This window comes from Pituophis catenifer, unplaced genomic scaffold (genome assembly GCF_029215685.1).
Source record: "Pituophis catenifer annectens isolate HBS135680 unplaced genomic scaffold, rPitCat1.0.hap2 SCAF_7, whole genome shotgun sequence".
Lineage (NCBI taxonomy): Eukaryota > Metazoa > Chordata > Lepidosauria > Squamata > Colubridae > Pituophis > Pituophis catenifer.
Genome location: NW_027256887.1, coordinates 41269654 through 41296882, shown reverse-complemented (window position 1 = coordinate 41296882; position 27229 = coordinate 41269654). Strand labels below are relative to the sequence as shown.

General features: G+C 36.0%; 1 protein-coding gene across 1 annotated transcript in view; it reads left to right on the top strand.

The window, feature by feature from the left end:
* Positions 1-19808, top strand: part of TAFA2 (TAFA chemokine like family member 2) — a 29093-nt gene extending 9285 nt beyond the window's left edge. The window contains exons 2-4 of the mRNA XM_070947878.1: positions 18080-18232; positions 18813-18937; positions 19626-19808. Of these exons, the coding sequence (XP_070803979.1) occupies positions 18080-18232; positions 18813-18937; positions 19626-19808 (461 nt within the window). The remainder of the gene's footprint in view (positions 1-18079; positions 18233-18812; positions 18938-19625) is intronic.
* The last annotated feature ends 7421 nt before the right edge of the window (positions 19809-27229 follow it).

Below are 27229 nucleotides of genomic sequence, written 5' to 3'. Positions count from 1 at the left end.
CAAAGTCCATTCTTGAATTGTAGGCATATCATCCCTTTTCCAATATTGACCAATCAGTAACCTAGCTGCTGTCACCATATACAATATCAATTTTGTTTCACCCACTGAAAAACCCTTAACTATACCCAATAAAAACAATTGAGGAGAAAATTGAGTTTTTTTCTTCAAAACATTTTGCATAACCCACCAAATTTTTATCCAAAAAGCCTTTGCTTTCTTGCATGTCCACCATATATGATAATATGTAGCATCTAAGCAATCACATCTCCAACATTTCGGTTGAACATTAGGATGCATGCATGACAATTTCTTAGGATCTAAATGCCACCTATAAAACATTTTATAAAAATTTTTCCTCAAATTCTGCGACTGTGTGAATTTAACATTCTGAACCCATATTTTTTCCCAGGTTTCCATCATAACTGGTTCTCCAAAATTTTGTGCCCATTTTATCATACAATCTTTAACCAATTCATTTTCTGAATCTCTTTCTAACAAAACATTATAAACCCTCTTAATATGCATTGGGCCTTTCTCTTTTATCTGCCTAACCAGTTCTTCTTCGTGCAACATTAATCCAATTTTTTGATCTTCTCTCCATCTTAATTGAAGTTGATTATACTGTAACCAAGTCAAATTAATCCCTTCTTCCAACAGTGTATTTAATGACTTCAATTGCCATCTGCCCCATCGTTAAAAAGTACTTCTTTGTATAAAACCCCCCCGAGTGACTTTATATTTATATTCCATATAATATGACCAAGATCCAACCACAACGGTATTTTATAATCCCATTTGAGTCGGTGCTTCTTCCATACTCTCATCAAGGAGCTTCTAAGTATATGGCTGTTGAATACTTTATCCACCTTATTTTCATAGAATAAATATGCATGCCAACCAAATTCAAGGTCATAACTCTCAATATTCAATATTCCAGTCTTTGTTCTTCCAAACCAATCACTTGCTTGTGTAAATGCTGCTGCTTCATAATACAATCGCAGGTTTGGAAGTTTAAAACCACCTCTTTCATGAACATCTTGCATAATTTTCAGTTTAACTCTTGGCTTTTTCTCATTCCAAACAAACTTATTCAGTCCTTTTTGCCATTCCGACAATTGTTTATCACTTTTAAGCACCGGGATCATTTGAAACAAAAATAAAAATCTAGGTAGAACATTCATTTTAACTGCTGCTATTCTTCCAAGTAAAGACAGCTGCAGTTTTTTCCAGGTTTCCATATCCTTTTGTACCTTTCGCCACAACACCTCATAATTATTTTGAAACAGTTTTATATTTGAATCTGCAACTTGAACTCCTAGATATCTCACCTTTGATACTATTTCAAAGCCTGCCTTCTTTTCCAGTTCCTTCTTTTGATCAACTGTCATATTTTTAACCATCATCTTGGTTTTTTTCTGATTCAGTCTGAATCCTGAAACCATACCATATTCTTCTATAATGTCTTTCATCTGAATTATTGATTCTATCGGCTGTGTTAGGGTAACAACCAGTTCATCTGCAAATGCCCTTGTTCTGTAATCCTCTTGCCTTATCACTATTCCCTTCAAAGTGCTCGAGTCCCGTATTGTATTCAACAAGACTTCTAAAGTTAGAATAAACAGGGATAACGGACAACCTTGTCTTGTGCCTTTTTCTATACTGAAATTTGTAGTTAAACTTCCATTAATAATAATTTGTGCTGTTTGCTCTTGATAGATTGCTGAAACCGCCTGTACAAACTGGTCCCAAAGTCCATCTTTTTTAAAGTCTTTAATAGAAAATTCCAATTCACTCGATCAAAGGCCTTCTCTGCATCCAAAAACACCAGCACTGCAGAGACCTGTTTATTCTTCTCAATATATTCCAATAAATCTATAATTTGCCTCACATTATCCTTCATATATCTGCCTTCTATAAATCCTGCTTGATCATGATGAATCACCTCTTGAATAACTGGCATTAATCTGTTGGCTAATACTTTCGCAAAGATTTTATAATCCGTATTCAGGAGAGATAAATTTTAAATTTTAGACAAAGTTTTTACCCACTGTTCTATTTTAATGCTGAGGGTAAAGGTAGGAAATTGTAGGTGTTTTTTAGGTTTCTGAGCAACTTTTGCCTTGGTTAAGGGCTGTTCCCTCCTTTATAAAGAAGATAATTAATTTTGGGGAATTATTTATAAGGAAGAAAAATGTTCCAGAAAAGAGCACTTCAGATAACCTGACCTTTCTTGCCACAATTGTTAAGTGAATCACTGCAGTTAAGTTAGTGACATGTTAAGTGAATCTAACTTTCGCCACTGACTGCTTGTCAGAAGTTGCAAAAAGTGATCACATGACCCTAGGACTGTTAGGTTCAGCTTGTAGCTTACTCCTAACTTGTTGGTCAGGCAATATATCTGTTTCTTTAAGAAACAACTGAGCCACGTAATCAGGGTTTGCTGAACCCTGCAATTAGGCTACAGTGCATAAATAAGCAGCACAGAGAAGCGTTCCTTCTTCCTGCTTCTTCCGGATTGATACCTGATTGCATCCTGTTGCTTACTGCGTCTGTTATATGGTACTGTATACCAAGAGTTACTAAAGTCTGTTTGCTTTGGTAAGGGAAGATACTTACTGGACTGATATTACTGTTTATGACCTTGGACTGTTTTACTTACACCGAGACTGCTTGTTATCTATAAAGTATTTTTCTCACATGAGCCGCACGTTTATCTCCTTCCCTGTGTGTTTCTGCTCTGCTCGTTGCACAAGCAACAAATACTTTTTACACACACTCTAACATTGGTTATGGGCCCAGAACGTTCCAGGGCTCTTTAATTTGTTTTTGTGGAAGTGAGAAGTGCAGGCAGTGGGTGTAGTAGTCAAGATAACCCGGTTGGATGGTACAAACTATGTTACCTGGTCCACAAAATGCTGTCTACTTTTGCGAAAAGAAGGACTGTGGGACATGGTTAATAATCCACCGGACATAACTGCACTGAATGCTGATGACGAAGAAGATGCCAAAAAGATAGCGAAGTTTCACAGGGACAACGAGCGTGCTTTATGCATCATTGGCCTGACACTGGGAGACCAACAACTTGTCCATTTCTGGGGCGAAGAGTCTGCTGCGAGGTGTTGGACAAAGCTAAAGAAGCTCTACGTTCGTGACTCTGTGGGTGTCCATATCTACCTGACACGGAAATTATTTCGCTTACATCTTCAGAAAGGAGGAGACATGATGGCTCACCTGGACTCCATGACAGGGCTTTTCCAGGAGCTACATGAGAAAGACCTTGTGTTTACTGAACTGCAGCAAGTTTATATTATTCTTTCATCGTTGGATGACAGTTATGACTCTTTTGTTTCATCATTAGAAGTATTGTCTAGAGATGAACTAACATTGGCCAGTATAACTGGTAGGTTACTGGATGAGGCCAAACGTAGGCAAGAACGAGACCAGTTAAGGATGCAACAGCAACCAAAAGTGGAAGCTGTATATGAGAATGTCAATATTGTTAAACGCTGTTATGCATGTGGGGCTAAGGGGCACATTGCAAAATATTGTAATAATAAGAAAGTGTCTGCTAGAAACTCTGCTAAACCCAGGAAAGGGTGTAATTTAGCAACCAGTTCATCTAATAATATAAAAGATGATTGGTGGGTGATTGATAGCGGTGCCTCTCAATCAATAACAAAAAACAGAAAACTGTTTCTAAACATGAAGAAAAGTACTAAAAAGGTCAAATTAGCTAATGGCTGGAATGTGACTGTAGCTGGGGAGGGACTTGTTCAATGTTCTATTAGTAAGCACCCTTTACCCATGCTTTATATCCCTAGTTTGAAATATAACCTTTTATCTGTAAAGTCATTGCTACATTCTGGGTTTACAGTAACTTTTAAAAACAACAAATGTTTGCTGAAATGTGAAGGCACTGTAGTTACTGCAGAATTAGAAAACGACTTATTTGTCATTAGGGATAAGTCATTACTGTTAGTTCAGTCAAAAGCTAAATTTGGAAATGTAAAGCCGCATGATGAATGCGTACATTTACTACATAGAAGGCTTGGTCATCTGAATTTCAGGTTGTTGCATTCGACTGTTAAGCAGTCTAAAGGCATTAAGTTAAGGGCTTGCAGCAAATACCTGAACTGTAATACTTGTAACCAGCATAAAAGTAAAGTTACACCTGCAAACCGCTGCAATGGGTTTAAAACAACTAAACCTTTGGAGGTAGTCCTTTTAGACTTAATAGGGCCAAAGAAACCCAGTTTAGGGGGAGCATGCTATATTTTAAGTATAGTTGATCACTTTACTAGATATGGTTTTTGCTACCTTATGAAGTTCAAAAGTGATACGTTCCAATGTATCACAAACTGGCTTCGTTTTGTAGAAAGGAAGCAGAGGTTTAAAGTGAAATGCATTGTTACTGACAATGGAACTGAGTTTACTAACCATCAGTTGGCTAAGTTTTTTGAAGGATGCTGGGATACAGCATAAACATTCTGCCCCTTTTCGGCCGGAACATAATGCATATATTGAACGAAGAGGCCAGACCCTACAAGCTATGACTAGGACTATGCTGGCTGATGCTTGTTTACCTGATAAATTGTGGGGAGAAGCAATACTATGTGCCAATCATATTTTAAATAATGTGGTGCACTCCTCTACAGGAAAAATTCCTTTTACTTTATGGCACGGGAGGAAGCCTGATTTAAGTTATATACATACTTTTGGTGCACCAGCCTGGGTGCATATACCGGTTAGTCAGAGAAGGAAGGACCAACAGAGAGCAAAGAAAATGATTTTTGTTGGCTATGAGGCTAACCATAGGTCCTATAGGTTCTGGGAAAAAGGAACAACAAAAGTTTTGTGTAGCACTAGTGCTAAATTCCTAGAACATGAAGGCTGGGACAGGTTAGAAAGAGCAGACTATGGTTTTACAGATGTGGATGTTAAGGTAGACCATATTCCTGATGATAGTTCATCTGAGATGGATGATAAACCATCTATTAAGGTGGAAGAACAGGAACAGGAATTAGGGTTAGGGGAGGATGAACCCAATATACCTGATGTTAGTCCTGTTATGCCTAGATGATCTTCCAGGGACCGGCATCCACCAGATCGCTATAAAGCCACAGTGGTTTGCCAAGTAGATATCGAACCATCCAGTTATCATGATATAAAATTATATCCAGAAAAGGAGCAAAAAGCCTGGCAAGAGGCAATGGATAGAGAAATTGATTCATTGAAGAGGCTTGGTGTCTATGAAGTTGTAAGAATACCACCAAATGAGAAACTTATAGGCTGTAGGTGGGTCTATAAGGTAAAGAAAAGTGTAGATGGGGTAGTAACCCATAAAGCTCGGCTTGTTGCACAAGGGTTCTCACAGACAGATAGAGACTATGATGAGGTTTTTGCTCCAAGTCTACGAGCGAGCACTTTGAGAACGATGCTTGTTTGGGCAGCTAGAAATAAATGCTCAATTACTCATTTAGATGTCGAGACAGCTTACTTGAACGCTCCGTTGAGGCATACAATATATATGAAGAAACCTCCTGGTTATGATACACAGGATAGCACTGAGTGTTGGAGGCTAAAAAAAAGCCTATATGGTTTAAGGCAATCAGGTTACGAGTGGAACCAATGTATAGTGCAGGAATTACATAACATTGGGTTCTATGAGGGCGTAGCAGATAAATGTCTGTTTAAAAAAGAACAGGATGGATGTGTTTCATTCTTGTTACTCTTTACAGACGACATTGCCATAATTACCAGAACTGACGCTGAGGCCAGAGAGATTATCGGTCAGTTGCAAACAAAATTTAAACTTAGAAATCTAGGACATATACGGCATTATCTAGGGCTGGATATCCTGAAAACATCTAGAGGATTTAAAATATCACAATCTAATAAGATCTGCAAATTGTTGAAAAAATATGGGATGGAATTATGTAAACCTGCCAAGACTCCTATGGCACAGGAATTCCAGCAGGATAGTTTGCAGAGTCCACAGTTCAGTAAAGAACTGTATCAATCATTAATAGGCAGTTTGTCATATTTGAGCAACTGGACACGGCCTGATATAGCTTTTAGTGTTAATCAACTAGCACAATATAGTTCAGAGCCTACTGATAGGCATTGGCAGGCTGCTAAACGTGTTCTTAGATATCTTAAAAGAACATTGCATTTTGCTACGTATTTAGAACCAAATGCCAATATGATATTAAAGGCATATGCTGATGCCAGTTTTGCCAGAAAATCTACGTCTGGAATAGCAATCATGTTGGATAACTGCCTGATTGGATGGAGATCAATTCGCCAGAAACACATAAGTTTGTCTACCATGGAAGCGGAGTTTTCTTGTCTATCACTTACATGTACTGAACTGATTTATTATAAACAGTTGATGGAAGATATTGGATTCAAAATGGATTATCCTATTACGGTTTATGAGGATAACCAGGCAACCATTAAAATGGCAACGAATCTTGCTGTAAAGACAAGGATTAAATACACTGATATACGTTATCTGAATGTTCGGCAATGTGTTAAGGATAACATGATTACATTAGAATATTGCGCATCAGAGGACAATATTGCCGATAATTTTACCAAAGCGCAAGGTGCCATTAAACACACCAATTGTTGTGAAAGATTTGGATTAAGAATCTAAAATGTAACTGATACCATTGTACAATGTATGTGTATTTTTATTTCTGTACCTATTGTGTATATTGTCCTGCCCAATGGGGAGAATGTTAGGTTCAGCTTGTAGCTTACTCCTAACTTGTTGGTCAGGCAATATATCTGTTTCTTTAAGAAACAACTGAGCCACGTAATCAGGGTTTGCTGAACCCTGCAATTAGGCTACAGTGCATAAATAAGCAGCACAGAGAAGCGTTCCTTCTTCCTGCTTCTTCCGGATTGATACCTGATTGTATCCTGTTGCTTACTGCATCTGTTATATGGTACTGTATACCAAGAGTTACTAAAGTCTGTTTGCTTTGGTAAGGGAAGATACTTACTGGATTGATATTACTGTTTATGACCTTGGACTGTTTTACTTACACCGAGACTGCTTGTTATCTATAAAGTATTTTTCTCACACGAGCCGCACGTTTATCTCCTTCCCTGTGTGTTTCTGCTCTGCTCGTTGCACAAGCAACAAATACTTTTTACACACACCCTAACCTATAAATCCTGCTTGATCATGATGAATCACCTCTTGAATAACTGGCATTAATCTGTTGGCTAATACTTTCGCAAAGATTTTATAATCCGTATTCAGGAGAGATAAATTTTAAATTTTAGACAAAGTTTTTACCCACTGTTCTATTTTAATGCTGAGGGTAAAGGTAGGAAATTGTAGGTGTTCTTTAGGTTTCTGAGCAACTTTTGCCTTGGTTAAGGGCTGTTCCCTCCTTTATAAAGAAGATAATTAATTTTGGGGAATTATTTATAAGGAAGAAAAATGTTCCAGAAAAGAGCACTTCAGATAACCTGACCTTTCTTGCCACAATTGTTAAGTGAATCACTGCAGTTAAGTTAGTGACATGTTAAGTGAATCTAACTTTCGCCACTGACTGCTTGTCAGAAGTTGCAAAAAGTGATCACATGACCCTAGGACACTTCAACTGTCATAAATATGAGTCAGTTGCCAAGCATTCAAATTTTGATCACATGTCCATGGGGAATGCTGCAATGATTATAATTGTAATAAACAGTCACTTTTTTCAGTGCCCTTGTAACTTTGAATGGTCACTGAATGAAGTATTGTAGGTCAATGACTACCGGTAATTGATACATTTATAGATTATATACATCTTTCTAATTCTTCTTCTTTACCTGAAGTACATTCTTATTGTCAGAATTCCATTCCATTCCATTCCATTCATACAGCATTTAGCTATAATGTGGTTTGCTTTATTTGGGTATAACATTTTAGCAATCAAGCTATATTATTTTATAAAGTAAACTTTATGGCTGTCTGGATGATATAGCAAGAAGGATAGTAAAATGCTGCTTATCATCTATAAAGTCCTTAATTATATAGTGGGGTGTCCTATTTCCCATGGTTTCTGCCCATCCAGTAAGACTGAGAAGAATCGATTAACTTTGGATCCCTTCAATCAAATAATGCCCATCTATATATTGTGGTTCCTGCTCTGCAGTGTGATACCTATGTGAGATCTGTCTTCCTCCTCCTCTAATGTTTTTTCAGAACCTGAAAAAACATTACCGGCCAGCCCTTAAAACCTGGCTGTTCCCAGGTTTTGAAGTAGGGTGTTTGTGAAGCCCTGTAAGTGATGTTTTTGTTAGAAAGAATAGGTTTGTCTGAATGTACAAGATTTTTTTGCTATTTTTTCGTGTTTTCATTCTTGTTCTTGTTAAAGCTGTTGGTGGCTTCTAAATCTCATTATAAATGAATAAATGTATCTTGGAGAAAACCTCCACAGAACATTTACAGTAAGCAGTAGAATAGGTCTTCTCTAGATTTAAGCCACCAAGATCTGGTGTGAACAGCAAATTCAGGACCTTGAGCAACAAAGCATAATTATATTCCTGCAAAAGCAGAAAGTCAGGCAAAATGACTTTTAATTACACAATTGAATTATATACTTTGTATCAATTATACAAAGATACAAAAGTGGGCTATCTTACTATTTTATGCTATTATTTAACTGTATTCAGAGAAAGTTTATCATACTAAAAGCTTCAGTCCTCTATCTGAACGCAGCAGGGCCTGATCAGGACTGATTACAAAAGCTTTGTTTCCAAGTTAGCAATCCTCTACTTCTTTATCCTTTGGCTTGAAACAGTCATGGACATGGAAGCACCATTGGGGATGGAGGAAGTTAGATTGAAGATGAGATCTCTGACCTCTGGTATTAATTTTCAGATTAATGGCCATTTTATGGGATACCATATTATGTTTTTTCAAATTCCAAGAATGCCTACTGACCCAATGATTTGAGGATTCCAGTGCAATGTATAAATATGATGTGTCCTATTCCATAATCTATGGTTAAGGAAACAATGACTCAGTGCAATGTGGGAATCCAGCCAGCATATCTTGAAAGAATTTCTTCAGGGTTTGGAATTAGCATTTATATTACTGTTCTCCTGCCTTTGGCCATAGAACCTTCAAGACAGAATGTTCTGGGAAAATCACTGTAACCTAAGAGCACATATACTTCATCCTGTTCATATTTTAAAACTTGCTTATTTTGTACTGCATATTAAAGGCTTCCATTTCATTTCATACAATCTGATTGAATCTAAACTTAGGGTTTTGAGACAGCTGTCACCTCAGACATATACTGTATTGTCCTGTGGATTCATCACTTAGTGTTTCTATGGTGCCCTGCTGATTTAATCGTATATACCTTTTCATATTCGGTTATCTTTATTTCATATACGTGGCAGATGTTCTGGGGCAAACAATGCAATTAAATATCCCAAACTTTCCCTCTTCCATATGCCTTCTTTTTCTTTATAGTTATTATTAGAAAGATAGAACATTATTTTGCTTTGTAAGATTAAACCATTCGATTTCTTTTTCCTCCTTTCTATGAAATTTTAAGTACCACTTATCAGATTTATCAGAATAATGCTAAATATTTTTCCCATTACTATTCCCTTTGCCCCTGCCCTATTTTCAAGTAAATTGCAGATATTAATTATGTGAAAAAAGATACCAAAGCCTTGATTTTAGGGGTCTCATCAGTTTTACAAGATACTATATTAAATAGTTGAGGATAAAGACAGATATGCTAAAACATGAGGATGGAGAACAGAAAATATCAGCCATGTTTACTTACTCAGCTGTTTATATCTACTGCTGCTAATCCGTCTGGCTGGAGAAAACAATCAATCGTAGCAGTGGAAGTTGTCACTGAAGTGAGATAATTGTCTGCTCTTCACAACCATACTCAGGTTATGACATTTATTTATTTATTTATTTAAATTTATTGACCACTTAACTCCAGTGGACTCTGGTGACATATACTTGACTGGTGGTGTATAGGAAAAATAATAAAAACAACAGTACATTTATTCTTATTTGCCCCTCAAATAACCACTTTGTTTTGGAGCTTATTTTAAACTACAGTTAATTGCATATTTTAAGAAAGTACAAGGCTGTGATCCAGATAAAGAAAAGAAATTAAAGTTGGGAAAAAAGCCTTTATAATAACACAGCCTTGTGATAAGCAACATACAATATTTGTCTTTAAAAACAGAACTGTAGTCTAAGTACATAGTAAAGATAAAAAAGTGAGATGTCCTTCCTCTGGCCTGTTGGATGCAGAGGACAGACAGAGCATATTAGGACTACATATCCCAGATGTTCAAGTACCAAGTTTAATTTTTTATTTCTTTATTCAATTTCTATAGTACCCATAGAATCAATCAATGACTCTGGGCAGCTTACAGTTTAGAAATATATTACAATTAAATCACTAAAACATTTTAAAACAACAGCAACAAAAAATAGGAACATGCAAAATAAATATACATAGCAGCTGAGATATTGGCCACTTAGCAGTAAAGCCAGGAACTGGGCCCTTGACACATTCAGTGTCCCTGGCTTAGGAACATAGCCTGGTTTTTAGGGCCTTATGAAAAACTAACTGGGTTGGGCCATTTTAATCTCCCAAAGAAGGCAGTTCCATAAAGCAGGGGCCACTGCAGAGAAAGTTGATAAAGGTTGCATCCATCCTTCACCAGTGATGGTGATTCACCTGCATGTCTTTTATCCCATGGAATCATCTGGCTGACAGAAGGCTTCTGGGGGGGCAGGAAGGCCAAAACGGGACGTGCGGATGGCCCGGGTCACTTCTGCGCATCCTGTTTTTGGCTGGCAGAAGGCTTCTGGGGGGCGGGAAGGCCAAAAACGGGATGTGTGGATGTCCTGGGGTACCTCTGTGCATCCCGTTTTTGGCTGGCAGAGTGTTACCGGGGTCTGGGGAGGCGCCCCCGTGGCACTGCTGCTGCTTGGCTGTCCGTCCTTCTCCCACTCTCCTGCCTGCCAGGTGTGCGGAGCCCTTGCGAAAGCCTGTTGCACATGTTCAGCATGTGCAGAGGAATCTCTGGGACAGCCAGCTAGATTCTGAAAGTGGATTGAGACCGCTGCGATGTGATGCGAATAGAATGGAATGGAAAAAGGAGAGAATGGAATGGGAATGGGAATGGGATGGGATGGGATGGGATGGGATGGGATGGGATGGGATAAGATTGCAATAGCAATAGCAATAGCAATAGCAATAGCAATAGCAATAGCAATAGCAATAGCAATAGCAATAGCAATAGCAATAGCAATAGCAATAGTATGGAGAGGGAATGGGAATGGGAATGGGAATAGGATGAAATGGAAATGGAAATGGAAATGGAAAGGAATGGAATGGAATTCCATGAGGTATCCCAGGGCACTGCCAGGATTGAAGATGCCCCAGGAGCCAGTCTCATCTCTGTACCGATCAAACTTCCCCACCCCCGTTTGCTCTTCAACTTTAGTTGTACTTTAAATCTTAATTTCTCCAGAGGGGCTCAAATAGTGGAAAGGGGAGAGAGAGAGAGAGAGAGAGAGAGAGAGAGAGAGAGGGAGGGGGGGAGGGAGGGAGAGAGGGGGAGAGAGAGAGGGGAGGGAGGGAGGGAGAGTGTCTTGTTGATTGTAAGCTCCTTGGGGCTGAGAAGAATTGCTGCAAATGAGTTTTCTGAAATGGACCACTAGACTCCTAAACAATTTAAAAATGATCTAGTAAAAAGAAGTCAATCAAAAGAGCAACATGCAAACAAAACCAAATAAAACAGTCTCAGGAGCAAAACAAATTAAATTTTAATTTGTGTGTATTGTTTAATGGACTGCTAAATTGGCAAAACGGACTGCTAAATTGGCCATGCCCACCCAGTCACAATACCACCTAGCCATGCCCATCCAGCCGGTCTGGATTGGCCCCCTGTTTAAAAGGTTTGAGGATCCCTGGGTTAGAATATAAACATGACATTATGCTAAATGACTTTGCATATGCAAAAATAGTAATTTTTGTAGAATCTGATTTTGTATTCTGAACCAGGGAATAATTTCTAATAACCAGGGTATAATTTTAGGAAAATTTCCAGTAATAGATATAAATGAACATATCAAACCATAGTAACATTATTATCATATTTTGGTGACATCAATGAAGAGTTGATGTTGATCTCATGAACCATATGACAGTAAATTATGCATTATAAGGCTGGTATGATAGGTATTACACCTTTCAAGAAGGCATATATATGAATGCAGTTTAATTTTCCATTGTAAAGTAGTTTTGGTTTTCATACAGAGTTAGGAGCCTTCTTAAAAAGTCATCTTGAATTGGATTAGGAATGGTACTGAAAGCTAAATTTTTTACTTTTTTTAAGTTACAGTTTTTCTTGGTCATGTCAAGTTAATTCTTAGAATTTGTTTAGGTGTATTATTGATCCATCAAGTGTGGATTTAGAGATTCGATTTCATGGGTTCACTAATACAAAGGAAAGTTATACCAAGAAAGACTGGATTTAAAAGTGCCTATTTAACAAGATGAGCAATATCTTATTAGCACTATTTTTTCTGAAGATCTGAAAATAGTAACTCCCCTAACTATGCTCATGAAAAAACTTGGACATTCTGAACAAAGCTGATATTTAAAAAAATAGTATTCTTTCTATTGGCAAGCTGTTCATAGCCTATGAACAATTTAGACAATATTTTGGAAACAGCTGAAAAATCAATGAGTGATTAAAAATGAGCACATTATTTTAAAGATGTTTTGATATATCCTGATAGTGGAATATATACTTAAACAGAGGCAGTATGATTGAAAAGTTATACTTTACTTGACAAAAGTATGATGAAAATGTCCCATACTTTGACTTCTCATCATTTTGAATTTTCAGTGTATTTTTTTCTATTACACTTTTACTTGAAGTATAGTGCAGATTATTTGGTACTAAAAGAAACATTCTTCAGAATCATAATCCAGAATGGTCTGTTATATTTATAAATGCATTATGATAATTTCTTGTTCAGATTTATGAAATAAGAAATGAAAAAGCTACATTAATGAATAATTGGAAATAGAAAAATTATAAAATGGTGCTGTTTATCTCATAAAGCCAAGAAGCTTAAATTTACACCATTAAAAAAAGTCAGAACCCTTACTGATTTTTTCTTTTCAAAATTCTAATGTATAGGTTTGCTCAGAGGTACATCTTCTTGCCAAATTCTAACTTTTGGTTTATGACCAAAAGTCTGAACTGTTAAAGCAATTAAAAAAACCCAGAAAGTATTATTTCATATCTGAGAGTTAGGTTTACCTCTTCTGCTCTGAAGCAGTGTTACTAATCATTGTGAGTTAATATACATCATGTCTTCTTATTTATTAAGCACTTCTCTGAATCTGAAGTCTTGAGTTTGTTTTGCAAGCTTTTCTTCTTATGTTTGTTGGAGATCTGATATTCTGAACTTTGGGGAAACCATTTTTCTTTTCTTTGATTCTGGCTTTACACAATACATACATAACTGAGTCTTCCTGCCACAGTTCACCAGGCTTTTTACCTTTTCTCAGTTACACTGATGTGGGTTTTATGCAAGGTATTAGTTTACATAAGAATTTATGACAAATGCTCAAACTGAACTGAATTTAATACAGAATACCAGTTTTTACAAGAAGTGAGGTAATTCGAAATCTGTACAATCTTTTTCCCTGGTGGCTGCCTTAGGCTGATACAGTTATTAAAAGCTGTGGTCTTAATATGTTTTACTTTTGATTAAGGGTTTTATTTTTCTACAGCCGAGTACTGAACTTTTATTATTTTATCAGCTGTTGTTTTTAGTGTACAAACTCTCCAACAAGGCTAACAATAACAAAATGAATTTTAAAGATTTTTTAAAACACCCAACACCTAGTTTGAAATGGATTAATCAAAGAGATGCCAACAATCCAACTCAGGAACAAACATTCTTACATTTATTAAAACATTTTACTGAAACAATTATAAAAATAAGATAACCTGAGATTCTGTGGGAGAATGCTCCAAGCAAGAAAACATGTTTTTGATGAAGGTAGATCTAAAAGAAAGGGCTTACCTAAAACAGTTAGAATTTGTAAGTGTAAATAATGTATTTGAGTAGCCTGGTCCCATGCCATATTTAACATCATTCATGGTACTTCTTTTGTACTTATCAATAATTCAATCAAATTCATTTAACATCTATTCATTCTTGATGCCAACTCTTCTTGTCTGATGCCAACAATTTCCACTTAACTTTTACCTTTCTCTTAACAAACCCAACTCTGCTTATCACATGACAAAATAGGAGAAGCACATTTGCTTCTTTTACTAAATATTCGTTTTGCACAATAATCTACATGCTTCTGTTTATTTTTCTACCAATCCTAAGCGTCTTGAAATTTCTCCATCTATTTCCCATAGTAGTAGTAATAATTCTATAACGCTATACAACTTCATCTACTTTCTTCAGTTTTTCATCATAAACTTTTTCATTTACCTTGTCAACTTATCTATTTTAGAGTTTGCTTTTCAGACCTATAATCTTTCTGGTGTCATACAAAATACAGTATCTAACGTTTGCTACAAATCATTTGGATTCTCAGATAACAGTACAGCTTTATTCAGAAGCATATGTATTTACTTAGCACACCTTGAATAACTCCACAAGTATTCCTTAATATTTAACCCGAAATACATTAAAGAACTATTTAATTAAGGACATAGCATATAATTTTGTTTATTCTCACACAACAAACTTTGGTTTACTACCAACATATACTTCTTATTAGCAGTCTATTAACAATCAACCTCCAACTCCATATTCACATAGAAGTTTCCATACTACAAGCCTGTTTACTTTGCCATACACATTCTCTAAATAAAGTACAATAAAGAAAGTACAATAAAACTTTATTGCTTTCATTGATAGATTTTGGTTTTGTATAGTTGATTATGATGAATCTGAATTTGTTGTAATAAATTCGGGCCAGTTTTCTGCTAATGCAGCTATTTCCACTTAGCTGAGTTAATTTAACATGGAATTTATTTCTGTATTTAGAAGACCAACTTGGGATATCTGTATCTTTTCTGTGGGCCATTAGGAACTTTCTATCCTGATAATACAATTACAAAGCAGTTTTCCTTGATTGTTTGCCAAAGAGACAAAAGTCTTCCTGTACAGATGGCAATAACTGGTGGTGTGGAGACAGTATGATGAATGAGATTTATTCCTGGCATAATGCAACAGATTTGGCAAATTGACTATTCATTAACAGTTTCTAAGGGCTATAAAAGCATTTTGGGTTTATTTGGGGGAGGAAATGTGAAGTCTCTTTACTGTCCTTCATGAACCTGAATAAAATACTGCATCTTGGATTCAGCCAGGTACTCTTCTTGTGGTGGATACTCCATAAAAGACAATGTATGAGAACTTGCTCTATGAATCACATTAAGTGTTATATTTATTATACTTAATTATAATACTACTATTATACTATACTATTTCAAATAATCTTTGGAAGCTAATTGCTGAGGTACAGATTACCTCACTCACATGAAAAATCTGTTGAATATGTTGCATCAAGGAAAAAAATGCTATTTCAACTTCTCTTTTTCCTCTTTTCCTGGGATATGGGAACATGAACAAAAGGTATGAACCATGTATGCATAATATTTTTAAATAAAGAGTTCATATAGAAACCGTGATTTAAAAAAAGCAAATAAACTCACAGAGGAACTTTCAGTCTGGTTTAATCTCTGAGAAAACTGAACATGGGAAGGGATTATTTTTATGTTTCATAATGGGGAGCGGAGGTGGGCTTGTTTATAGAGTTCATATTGTGGCTGACCAGTTCTTGACTTGTTGTTAGTCTCAGCCCATCATTGGTATCTCTTTCTGGGCTCTTACAGAAAAGTGGTCAAGTACAGAATAAGGAAAAAGGGCTGAGCAGTAAGTAATCTGTAATTCCCAATAATAGATATAATTTCAGGAGGAGAGGAGAGTGAAGAAAATTATCCATATAGAGAGGTTTGCATCACTTATCTGATTGGTATGTTCAAGCTTAAAAGGGGAAAATAACTAAGATATTGCAGTTAAGTTAGATTTTTTTTTTCAGTCCCTGAAATCTAACTATGAGATCAACATTTCAGAGACCAAAATAGTTTTATGTAACAAATATCATTCTATTTCTTCTGTTATCTAAGCTTCCTTTATTTTCATGAGTTAAATATTGTATCCATCTTCACTCTGTCTCTGTCATCTTTTGCTAGAAATGCTTCATAAGTTTCAGTTTAATGTTTTCAGATAGTAAATCAGAACATTCAAATGTAAATTTGATTGTGATTTATTCATGGTGCTATCTTTCTTTTCTATCTTTCTTTTTAAATAAAAGTTAGCATTGTTGTTTTTGATTTCACAGAAGTATAAATTTTTATGGCAGATTTTCCCCCCAATGAGTTATCTGATGCATCAATTGCTATCTTAAACTTCTTTGGGAACATGATTAATATTCACCTTGAACCAGAAGCAATACTGATAGTGTCTGAATATATTTTATTTCCTATCATCAGTTTTATTCAGTGTATTGAATACTAATCTCTTACGTGTTTCAAAGAAAAATTGTATTTGGTTTAGAGTTTAAACAGTATAATTAAAAAATACTAACAAAACTGAAATATAAAAGTTGGTTATATTAAGTCAGAGATAGATAATCTAAGCTCAAAGAGCCTTCAAAAGCAGCCCTCAAAATCAATATTTGAACTTTTCCTGGTATTTTGAAGTGGGAGCATGCATAAGATATAGTATGGGACCATTAAATAAGTTTAACATAGCATTTTAAGTAATAAGTATGTATGTGTGCTTGTATAATCTTAATAACCAAGACAACCCCCCCTCAAAAAACAGAAACTCTTGGACTCTTCCATGTAGTTTCATAGACTGCCTGCTTTGCCACCCTTTATATCTATTATTCTTAAGCAATTCTGTTAAGTTATCAGTTGCTGCATATAAACCTTCCATTTCAAGATAAGACTACCAGATGGAAATTATCAAGAATAATTATTCTTTATCCATTAATATTCAGAAATTTCTGTATTTCTTTGTTAGTCTAGTAGTCCAGGTTTTATTTATTTATTCTTTTGGTAAATGGAAAGAGCTACATAATCTGAAGAAAAACTAGATTATTTTTATTTTGTAATAAATATTTGTTGAGAAATTGAAAGTTTCTAAACTACAGCAGTCTGTTTGTCTTAAAGGGCTAATATATATGCCACTGTATTCTTGAATCTTTGATGCAGTAAACTTGTAAACTTACTAATGATAATTCAATTAGCATCATATTAGTTATTCTGCCTTCAGAGATAATTGCATATATTATTAGAAAACCTGGAACCCAGCTGGCCTGTAGTAAGTGGATTTCCATCAAATTTCTGAGACCACTGAGAAAATTAAAGAGACACTACCATACATGGAGGAATTCCAAACAAGATGACAAAGATGATAGCAGAAACCCATGGACCACAAAATACTCACTAATTATCTGAGAGGGGGGGGGGAAATTGGAAACTGGTAATGGTAGAGAGGACTGGATAAATGCAGAGGTGCTTGACTGATGTGCTCAGAGCTAGTCCTCTAGTTTGAAGAATAATGGGCTTTAAACAAGAGGTTTTAGAGAGATGTATCAATTAGCTAATTACTGTATTTTTACAGCCATTAAAATGTAAGGATTCTTGTGTAACATTCTACACATTTCAGATGAGCAATATCTTTCTCTAGCTTGAAGATAGCTAGACAGAAAATTGATGTGGTTTGGTTTCTTGATGATATTTTGTTGCTAATTTTAATTTGTTGTTTGCTACACAGTGTCACATGTCAAATGAATACCCTTCCTTTCCTTTTTTGAGCCCTAAAGAGTTATAAACGTTTCAGTTTAGGGAAAAGAAAAAGACCCATTCATTAGTATTTCTAATGCTTTGCAATGCTGGTAACTTCCAGTTTGTATGTTCTTCTTAATTATGTTGAATTGTTACTTCTCTCAACATCTTCTTTTTACAGCTCATCATGTTAAAACTGGAACTTGTGAAGTGGTGGCTCTCCACCGATGTTGTAATAAGAACAAAATAGAAGAAAGATCACAGACAGTCAAGTGCTCCTGCTTTCCTGGGCAGGTAGCAGGTACCACTCGAGCAGCTCCTTCTTGTGTTGATGGTGCGATATCTTTGGTGCTTTGTTCTTTCTTTTTGAGTTGTAGCTCTCCTAAGATTGATTCTTTTAAATGAAAACAATCATTGAACAAATATATTGATAAGAAGGCTTGGAAGTATGGTGAAAGTACTTAAAATGAAAGGTAACTGGAAATTTTGAAATGAATGATGAAGTCTGACAATGAAATAAAGCCCTTATGAAAAATGAATGGCCATATAGCCTTTATACTAGGAAGCTGTGTTAAGTTTATTTTGTTTATTTGGACATCAGACTACCTTTTGTTTTGTTCTGGTGCAAATAGCAAACATCAGAAGGTACAGCAATTCCAGCCAAGAATTATTTACTCATACAATGCACACATATGTCTTATAAACGTAAAAATAACATGTTGGATGAGATCAAATACTGTTTTAGTCCAATGTCCATCTACAATGTCTGTAGGATATAAATTTAACAGTACTTAAGCATAGTATTAATATTTCTCACCATGTATATTGTATATTCACACTGATTATATTTCTGTGATATAAGGGCAAAAAAGATTTAATTAAAAACAATAGGCTTTTCTCTTCCTCTTCTTTAGCCTCAATTGTAGAACAAAAATGGTGGTGCCATATGCAACCATGTCTTGAAGGGGAGGAATGCAAAGTTCTCCCAGATCGAAAAGGATGGAGCTGTTCATCTGGGAATAAAGTGAAAACAACAAGGGTAAGTAGGAATTTGCCATGAAATATAATTGCCAGATTTTGTAAAGAAAATTCTGAACTCGATACAAATGAATAGTTCTTAGATATAGAATAAGTCTAACAGAAAAAAATAATTGGCTTGGATATCTATCAAAGGCAATATGGTAAGTTATTTATGAATATTTTACTTTGATGGGGTTATTCTAAGTATGATTGTATCTAGATCTAACAGTTATTTTGATTTAACTGTTATCATGATAATTATTTATAATTGATCTACATGCCTTGAAATTTAATATTCACTCTTAGTGATGAGCCAAACTGGACTTGTAGTCAAATTCATATATTGAGTTAAATATTTTGTGTATCCATAAAATTGGATTATTTGTTTATCAAGCATATTTATACTACTGATTATCATAAGTTCAAAAATGTAAGTTATTCATTCGATAAATAAAATGTGTCTTCTAAGTTTTAGCCTTTGTTTAGATTGATTTCATGATTAAAACAGAAGAAAGAACTTTCTTAAGAAGCAAGTCACTTTTATCATGGAAATCTCTGATTCACTCCTTAATTAATGTTACTTTTGATTTATCCTAATATATATATTTTGTTTAATCTTATTTGCTTTTGTCCAATATACATATCTAGAGAGTAAGTCATATTGAAATTAATGGATCTAACTCTTAGATTGTTCTTTGCCAAATAAGCTTAGTGTTGTGGCCCATCAGCTGCCAGCAAAGCTAGCTGCAGAGTTAGATGAGGAGGAGGTGGAGAGAGAACTTGGGCCAGCTTTGGAGCCTTTGGAAGGCTCTGATGAGGCATCAGAGGCAGGCAGAACCGGGGCCTTCCATCCTCCCCCAGGTGGAGAGGCTGCTGTCTTTGGGGCCTGAGCTGAGTGAGGAGAAAGAACAGATGGGGCCCATCCCAGATACACGTATACACAGAGAGGAAAAGAGAGGAGAGCAAAGGAAAACAATAAGCTGGGTCTCAAAGAAAAGCAGACGTGGATGCTAGCTACCCCCTCCCTGGCTGGGAAATAAATAGTAGGGGATTGGGAGTGGCCGGTTGTCATAGACAACTGTTCGCTTTTAGGATACAATAAGTAATTCGGATTTCTTGGCCAGGTCTGTTGGAACTAATTACGTTTGATTACATTTTGATTATGTATTAATTAAAAATTTCCTAATGAATGGACTTGCCATGTAGCAACATCTCATAGAATCTACTTTCTGTCTCCCCTTGTTCTATGTGTTGTGACCCAGCCTTAATAAGTAGTGATAAGTTGGTTACTTGCAAGTACAAACAAACCACGTGAATAAAAGACTGTTCCTACCCTGTTAGGAAAGGGATTTGTTTGTACTTGCGAGTAAGCAGCTTATCATTACTTGCTAAGTCTATTAGGAAATTTTTAATTAATACATATCACGATGGAAATTACATTAGTATGAAAAATCCCATGAGAAAATCAATATATGTTGTTTCATTTTCCAATATAGTCATACTTTATATTATCATTGCTTATGAGAGAGTTCATATGAAATTGGTTTCAGGAAGAAAACTCATTCTTAATTCATAGAAAGTTACTTAGATGAATCACATGCTCAGCCCAATATTTTATGACCTGCTTTGCAGCAGCTTCCTTAAATTTAAAGATGAACACTCAGAAACGTCTGGCTTTTATATTATGTAAATTATTACATCTAGGAATGTTTCTGTGCAAAGGGGGGATAGTTCGTTGAACAATGGTCTTCTTGCTTGGGGAAAAAGATCTCAAAACACAGAGAGTAAAGGTGCTTTCTTTTGTGATTATAATTTCCTCTTCCTTCTGTGCCTACCATATGAGGCAGGGATAAGAAATCTTTGAACAACCATCACCATCAGATATCACAGCACAACATGTTTTCAAAAGTCATTGTAGTTTGGGCAGGGGCTGGAGAAATAGAGAAAATACTGAAGCTCTTTTTGTACTAAAGAGGCATCTCTTTAGTGGCATCTATTCACCTTTAAATGGCATCTATTCACCTTCTTCTGCTCATGCATTCCAAAAGTTTTTGATATTATTATGATAATGTGACACCAGATACCTGGTTTCCAGTAAGTGAAAGAGTAAACAATGAAATCATGTTGCTCTGCAATGTATGCTCTGTGTCTGAAATGAAACTTGAAGGCTTTAATGATTCCCCAAATGATTCTGAATTAATACACTCCCCCACCCAGCCATTATAATGACTTATAAGTCATGCAATAATGCAATCATTTGGTGTTCATGACTATAGCATTCACTATACATCTTTGCTCTATCAGGACTACTGTTTAATAAGCTATTCTACTTAAGAGAAAAATGAATGGCAAGACTCTGTATCTAGAAATCTTATTTATCTTGAAACTAAGGTTGATACTAATGTCAAAGATGTCTCTTTATACACTGCAGCTGCAAAGTAGGACAAGTACTGCTATCAGTGCTGATAAAAATAGTAGAAATATGATTACAGTTTTTCCTCCTTTTTGAGTCCTGCTTTCTTTTTCTTCTCTCAGAAATAGGAATATAACACATATTATGATTTATTGTGCTTCATTTATCTCGGAAAATTAGTATATGTATGTATACCAACATTACTGATTGATTACAGCTTTCCCCAGACTATAAATTCTGGATGTTGCAGTCCCAACACATCTGGAATAAACCAAAATTGAAGAAAGTTGAAATTAAGTCTCTGTTAGACAAGAGAGTCATCAGCATGTGAAAAAAAAAGTAATGAAATATCATTCCAGATGCTGTTCTCAGCTGGTTTAATTTGAAACAGCAATTGCTGAGTTTGTGGGGCAATCTGTAGAAAAAGCAATGGAAAGATTACAAAATGATTTACTTTGTAGAATGATGTCAGAAAATGCAAGCTTTTGCAGATAAGATTGAACAGTTTTTTGTTTTTTTTAATACCAAGTGCAATGGGATTCAAAAACCAGAGCAGGTGCTATGTGATGCATCTGAAAGAGGAAGTCGAGTGCAGACAAAATCTGTGACAGCTGTTTGAGAATAATATTATATAGCAGAAACAAAGGAGTTATATGCAACTAATTTAGAACTGATAGAGGCTTATTAAATACCTAGCTCTTGAGTTTTCCAGAATAGAAAATTGCCTAATCTTCAAGAGAACCTGATTTCTTGGCATTCTATAGACTTCTATAGACCAATTTTCTAGTTATCTGTCTTCTACATTAACATTACAGTAAACTGCTTGTTCAGGATATATCTATATCTATATTATATAATATTAGAGAACTAGTTTAATGGAGTAATTAAGACATAAGGCTAGAAATCAGGAGACACATAGGCACAATAACAGCTGGGTGACCTTAGACCAATCACTCTTTTTCAGCTGTAGGAAGAAGGTAGGAACAAATCACTTCTGAAATTTTCCCATGAAAACTTCAGGGAATAGTATAGGCAGTCACCGGTAGTAAATGCTATTTTAAAGGCATAAAATAAAATATTACATTTGATTTTTTTCCTCAGATCTTATGCTTATGCCAATATATTCATATATATAAAAACACTATATTAAGACTTTTGTTCACAACTTATTTTAAATTTCCCTTCAATTCTTAATATAAATGTATGTATTATCAAGAACATTGTGTCCTTTCTCCCCAAGCGGGTGTGACCAAGAGGCTTGAAGAACATTTTGCATAAAGATTTAAATTTCTGTGAAGTCTTTTATCAAAAATAGCCCTTTCCCCCATAATTAGTTGTTAAATAATAAATTCACAGTAATTATAATTTATTTTGCCATCAGTATGATTATTATTTCAGTTTGTTTGATCAGCTTAAGAAATCTAGAGGAGAAATGTATCTTTGAAGTTTACAATTGATTTCTATTTCCTTAGAGGTAGAAAACAATAAATATTTACCAGTCATCCCTTATAAACTGAATAGCTTGAGAACCAGAGGTGGGTTTCAGCAGGTTCTGACCAGTTCTGGAAAATTGGTAGTGGAAATTTTGAGTAGTTTAGAGAACTGGTAGTAAAAATTCTGACTGGCCCCGCCCCCATCTATTCTCTGCCTCTCAAGTCACAGCTGATCAGGAGGAAATGGGGATGTTGCAGTAATCTTTCCCTGGATTGGGGAGGGAATGGAGATTTTACAGTATCCTTCCCCTGCCACGCCCACCAAGTCACGCCCACCAAGCCAGGCAACGCCTACCAAGCTCACCACTGTTGAGAACATATAAAACATATTATATGTGAACAGAAAAAATTAATAATTTAAAAAGCCAAAATATGTTTTTTGAGTTCTTATTTCAGCAGAATGTTAAGCAAAATGATGAGAGAGAGAGTGTGTAAGTGTGTGAGCATAATGTAAGACCACCAGTTTATATGAAATATGTGGTACAGAATGTTAGGTGGGCTTGTAGTGCAACTTACACAAAGGAGTTTTATTGTAAGTTTGCTTGGGAAGATGAAAAAATATAACAAAATAAGGCAATTGCAATCCACTTCCATATTGTTGCTAAAAAAATAAAACATATATATCTGTATAGTAATAATAACTACTACAATAATAAATAGAATCACTTGCCTAATTAGTTTCTGATATTGACACAATGATTTTGGGAGCTATCAAATTTATTCAGTTAATTGAAAAGTTTGGTTTCTTCCTGTTTTGAAAATGTAAAATTCAATCGTTATCCAGATACATGTTCAGAATAGGTCACAAAATATGGGTGCCTTGTTTACAACAGAGAAACAATAAAAAGAAAAGAATCTTTTATATTTGCACAGCTGGAGAATAATATATTATTATAATAATATAGAACAATAGATAAAAATACATGAAAATTTTTTAAAAACAATGATAGCTTACTCACTGCTTACTAACATTTAATTGATCTTGTTATAGGGTTTACTTGATTTTTATAGGATTTTTTCATTCAGTCTGGAATTAAATCTACACTTGTACATAAGTACACTTGCTTTTTTTAAATCTATCACTTCTTTTCAAAATGTGTATATACCCATTATGTTCTGACCCAGTTCCCCAAACACGACAAACCCTTTGAAGTTAACTTAAAGATTCCTTTATTAGGAGTGCCAGCAGCCCCGGCAAAAAGTTTCTCTCACCGCAGGCTAACAAGTCCGTCCGCTGGAAGATGAATAGTTGTCTGCCATCTATTCATCTCTCTCCCCACTGCCTTTTATCTCCAGAGCTAGGGTGGGGCTTCGCTAGCAGCGGTGGCTCTTCCTTCCCAAGGATTGGCCCAGGGATTTCCACCTCTCTCCTCTCCTCTGCCTTCTGTGCATCCGTGCATCAGGCACTGGACCCAGCTATTCCTCCTCTTTCTCATCAGCCACCTTCAGACCTGGGGACTGTTGACTCTCCATCTGAGGACTCTGCCTCTGTCTCTTTCTCTGCCAGCTCCATTCCCTCTTCCCCCTTGGAGCTCTCAGGTTGCCTTGATGCTGACCCTGACTCCCACGTCTCCTCTTCCTCTGATTTGGCTGCTGGAGGGGCCGTCAGCCGACAGGCCACAACACATTCATTAATGACAAACCATCTTCAAATATTTCTCTACTTGAGTATTCTAAACTTCAGAAATAGGGTAACAGGCAATAACAAATAGGGTAATAGCCCTCAAATGTAGTACCACTTCCTATTTCTGGCTGCCGTCTGTTCCAAATTTATCTGCTATTTGTATTATATATGTAAATTACCAACATTTTTTCTACTTATAGCATGGGTGTCAAACTCACCTTGTCACGTTGCCACATATGACATGTGACATTTCACGACATTTTCCCCTTCATAGACTGGGGTGGATGTGGCCTACGCATGACACATCTGGCCTGCGGGCCGCCAGTTTGATACCCCTGATTTACAGCAATGACTTAGAACTTCTCAGTGTTATTTATTTAAAACATGTGAATGACTTTAGAAGATTAAGATAAGACCGAATTATTTCTTCAAAAAAACTTACATAAAACAAGAATTAAAACACAATCCAGGGAAAGGTTATGAGGCAAGAAATTTGGGATTGTTTTATATTTTATTTGCTTAAAGTATTGAACCAAGTACCAAAACAGTTCATTTCAAATTAAATGAATTTAATTTGAAAGAGGCGGTGGTGAGGCCCCTCCTCAAGAAGCCATCCCTGGACCTGGCTGTATTAGTAAATTATCGTCCGGTCTCCAACCTTCATTTTGTGGCGAAGGTTGTCGAGAGTGTGGTGGCACAACAGCTACCCTGGTACCTGGAGGAAGCTGTCTATCTGGACCAGTACCAGTCGGGCTTCAGGCAGGGGTACAGCACAGAAACGGCATTGGTCACGTTGGTTGATGATCTCTGGAGGGCTCGGGACAGAGGTTGCTCCTCTGTCCTGGTCCTATTAGATCTCTCAGCAGCTTTTGATACCATCGACCATGGTATAATGCTGCAGCGGTAGAGGGGATTAGGAATTGGAGGCACCGGGTTACGGTGGTTCTCCTTCTATCTCTCTGACCGCTCGCAGTTTGTGTTGGCAGGGGGGCAGAGGTCGACCTCGAGGTGCCTCACTTGGGGGGTGTTGAGGGTAAATTGCCCTCTGCAGAGCACAGCGGTATACCAGGCAGCGTTGCAACACAGATACTTCCAAACTCTGAACGTTTTAGTAAAAAAGAATAGTCTTTACTGTGATAGTTCAAACAAAGCTTCTCGTAAACAAAGATAAAGCTTTCAATACAAAACATTGTTGCTTATTTTTAGTTCCGTAACTCCGTCACAATATCTCTCAGCAATAACATCACGAGTAGGAGTGAGCAGTATCAGCAAAGCATAAGTGAGCGTGCGAGGAAAAAGGGGAAAGGGGGAAGGGAGAAGAATATTGCTGAGCTTACTGCCTTCCTTATATTTCCGTTTCAACCAATTACTCAATTAGTTACTTTACAGTAGTTAAAGTCATAGTACACATTTTTGATATATTGTCTACCCAACTGTAGGATACGGATCCAACATTCTCCCCTTTGGGTAGACTGATATATCTACGATCTTAAACCATATTGTTCACATGTATCTATATGCTTTCTACTTCCCTGTGCTTTCGTAAAATGATCTGCCATGTTATCTTCTGAAGCACAATATACAAGTTCAATCATTTTGTTCTTTATACATTCCCTGACATTAAGATATCGAAGATCTGTATGTTTTGTTCTAGTCTTCACGGCTATATTTGTAGCCATTTTTATCGCTGCTTGGTTATCTTCATTGACTATTATAGGATCTTGTATATCTATTCCTATATCTATCATTAGTTGTTTAATACTGATCACATCTGTACATAATAAAGACAAACAAGAAAACTCTGCCTCCATTGTAGACAGACTCAGATGTTTCTGTGTTATTGAACGCCATCCTATCAAAGATTTTCCCAGAAATATGGCTATTCCTGACATTGACTTTCTTGTATGAATATCAGTAGCAAAACTAGCATCTGCATAAGCGGTTAAACGCAATTCTTCTGCTGGTTGCAGATATAAAGCATGATGCATGGTGTTTTTTAAATATCTAAGGATACGTTTTGCACCTTGCCAGTGAAATTCTGTAGGTTGCATGTTGTATCTGGCTAACTGATTCACGCTAAAAGCGATATCAGGTCTAGTCCAATTACTAATGTATAATAAGCTGCCAATTAATGATTGATATATCACTTCATCAAACACTGGACTTTGTACAGCAGTGTTACAATAGTCTTGAATCATAGGAGTTTTTGTTGGTTTGCACAATTCCATTCTGAATTGTTTCAATAGATTGTTTATTTTATCTGTTTGAGATAGTTTAAATCCTCCCCTAGTTTTTTCAATTCTAACACCTAGGTATTGTTGAATCTCCCCTAGATTTTTAATTCTGACATGAGATGCTAATTCATTAATAATCTTATTGGCCTCTTGCTCATTCTTTGTGATTAAAGCTATATCATCTGTAAATAGAAGTAATAATGATACTGTATTATCTCTTTCCATTTTGAATAAACATGGATCTGCTAATCCTGCCCTAAATCCAATATTATTCAGTGTTTTTACAATGCACTGATTCCATTCATACCCTGACTGCTTCAATCCATATAGGCTTTTCTTTAACAGCCAACAGTCAGTGTCTCCATTTTCATCAAATCCTAATGGTTTCTTTAAATAAATTTCATGTTGTAATGGAGCATGAAGATATGCGGTTTCTACATCTAAATGATGCACTAAATATTTCTTTTTAGCCACCCACACCAATGCTGCTCTTAATGTGATAGCTTTCAAGCTTGGAGCAAATACTTCATCATAATCATTGGACGAT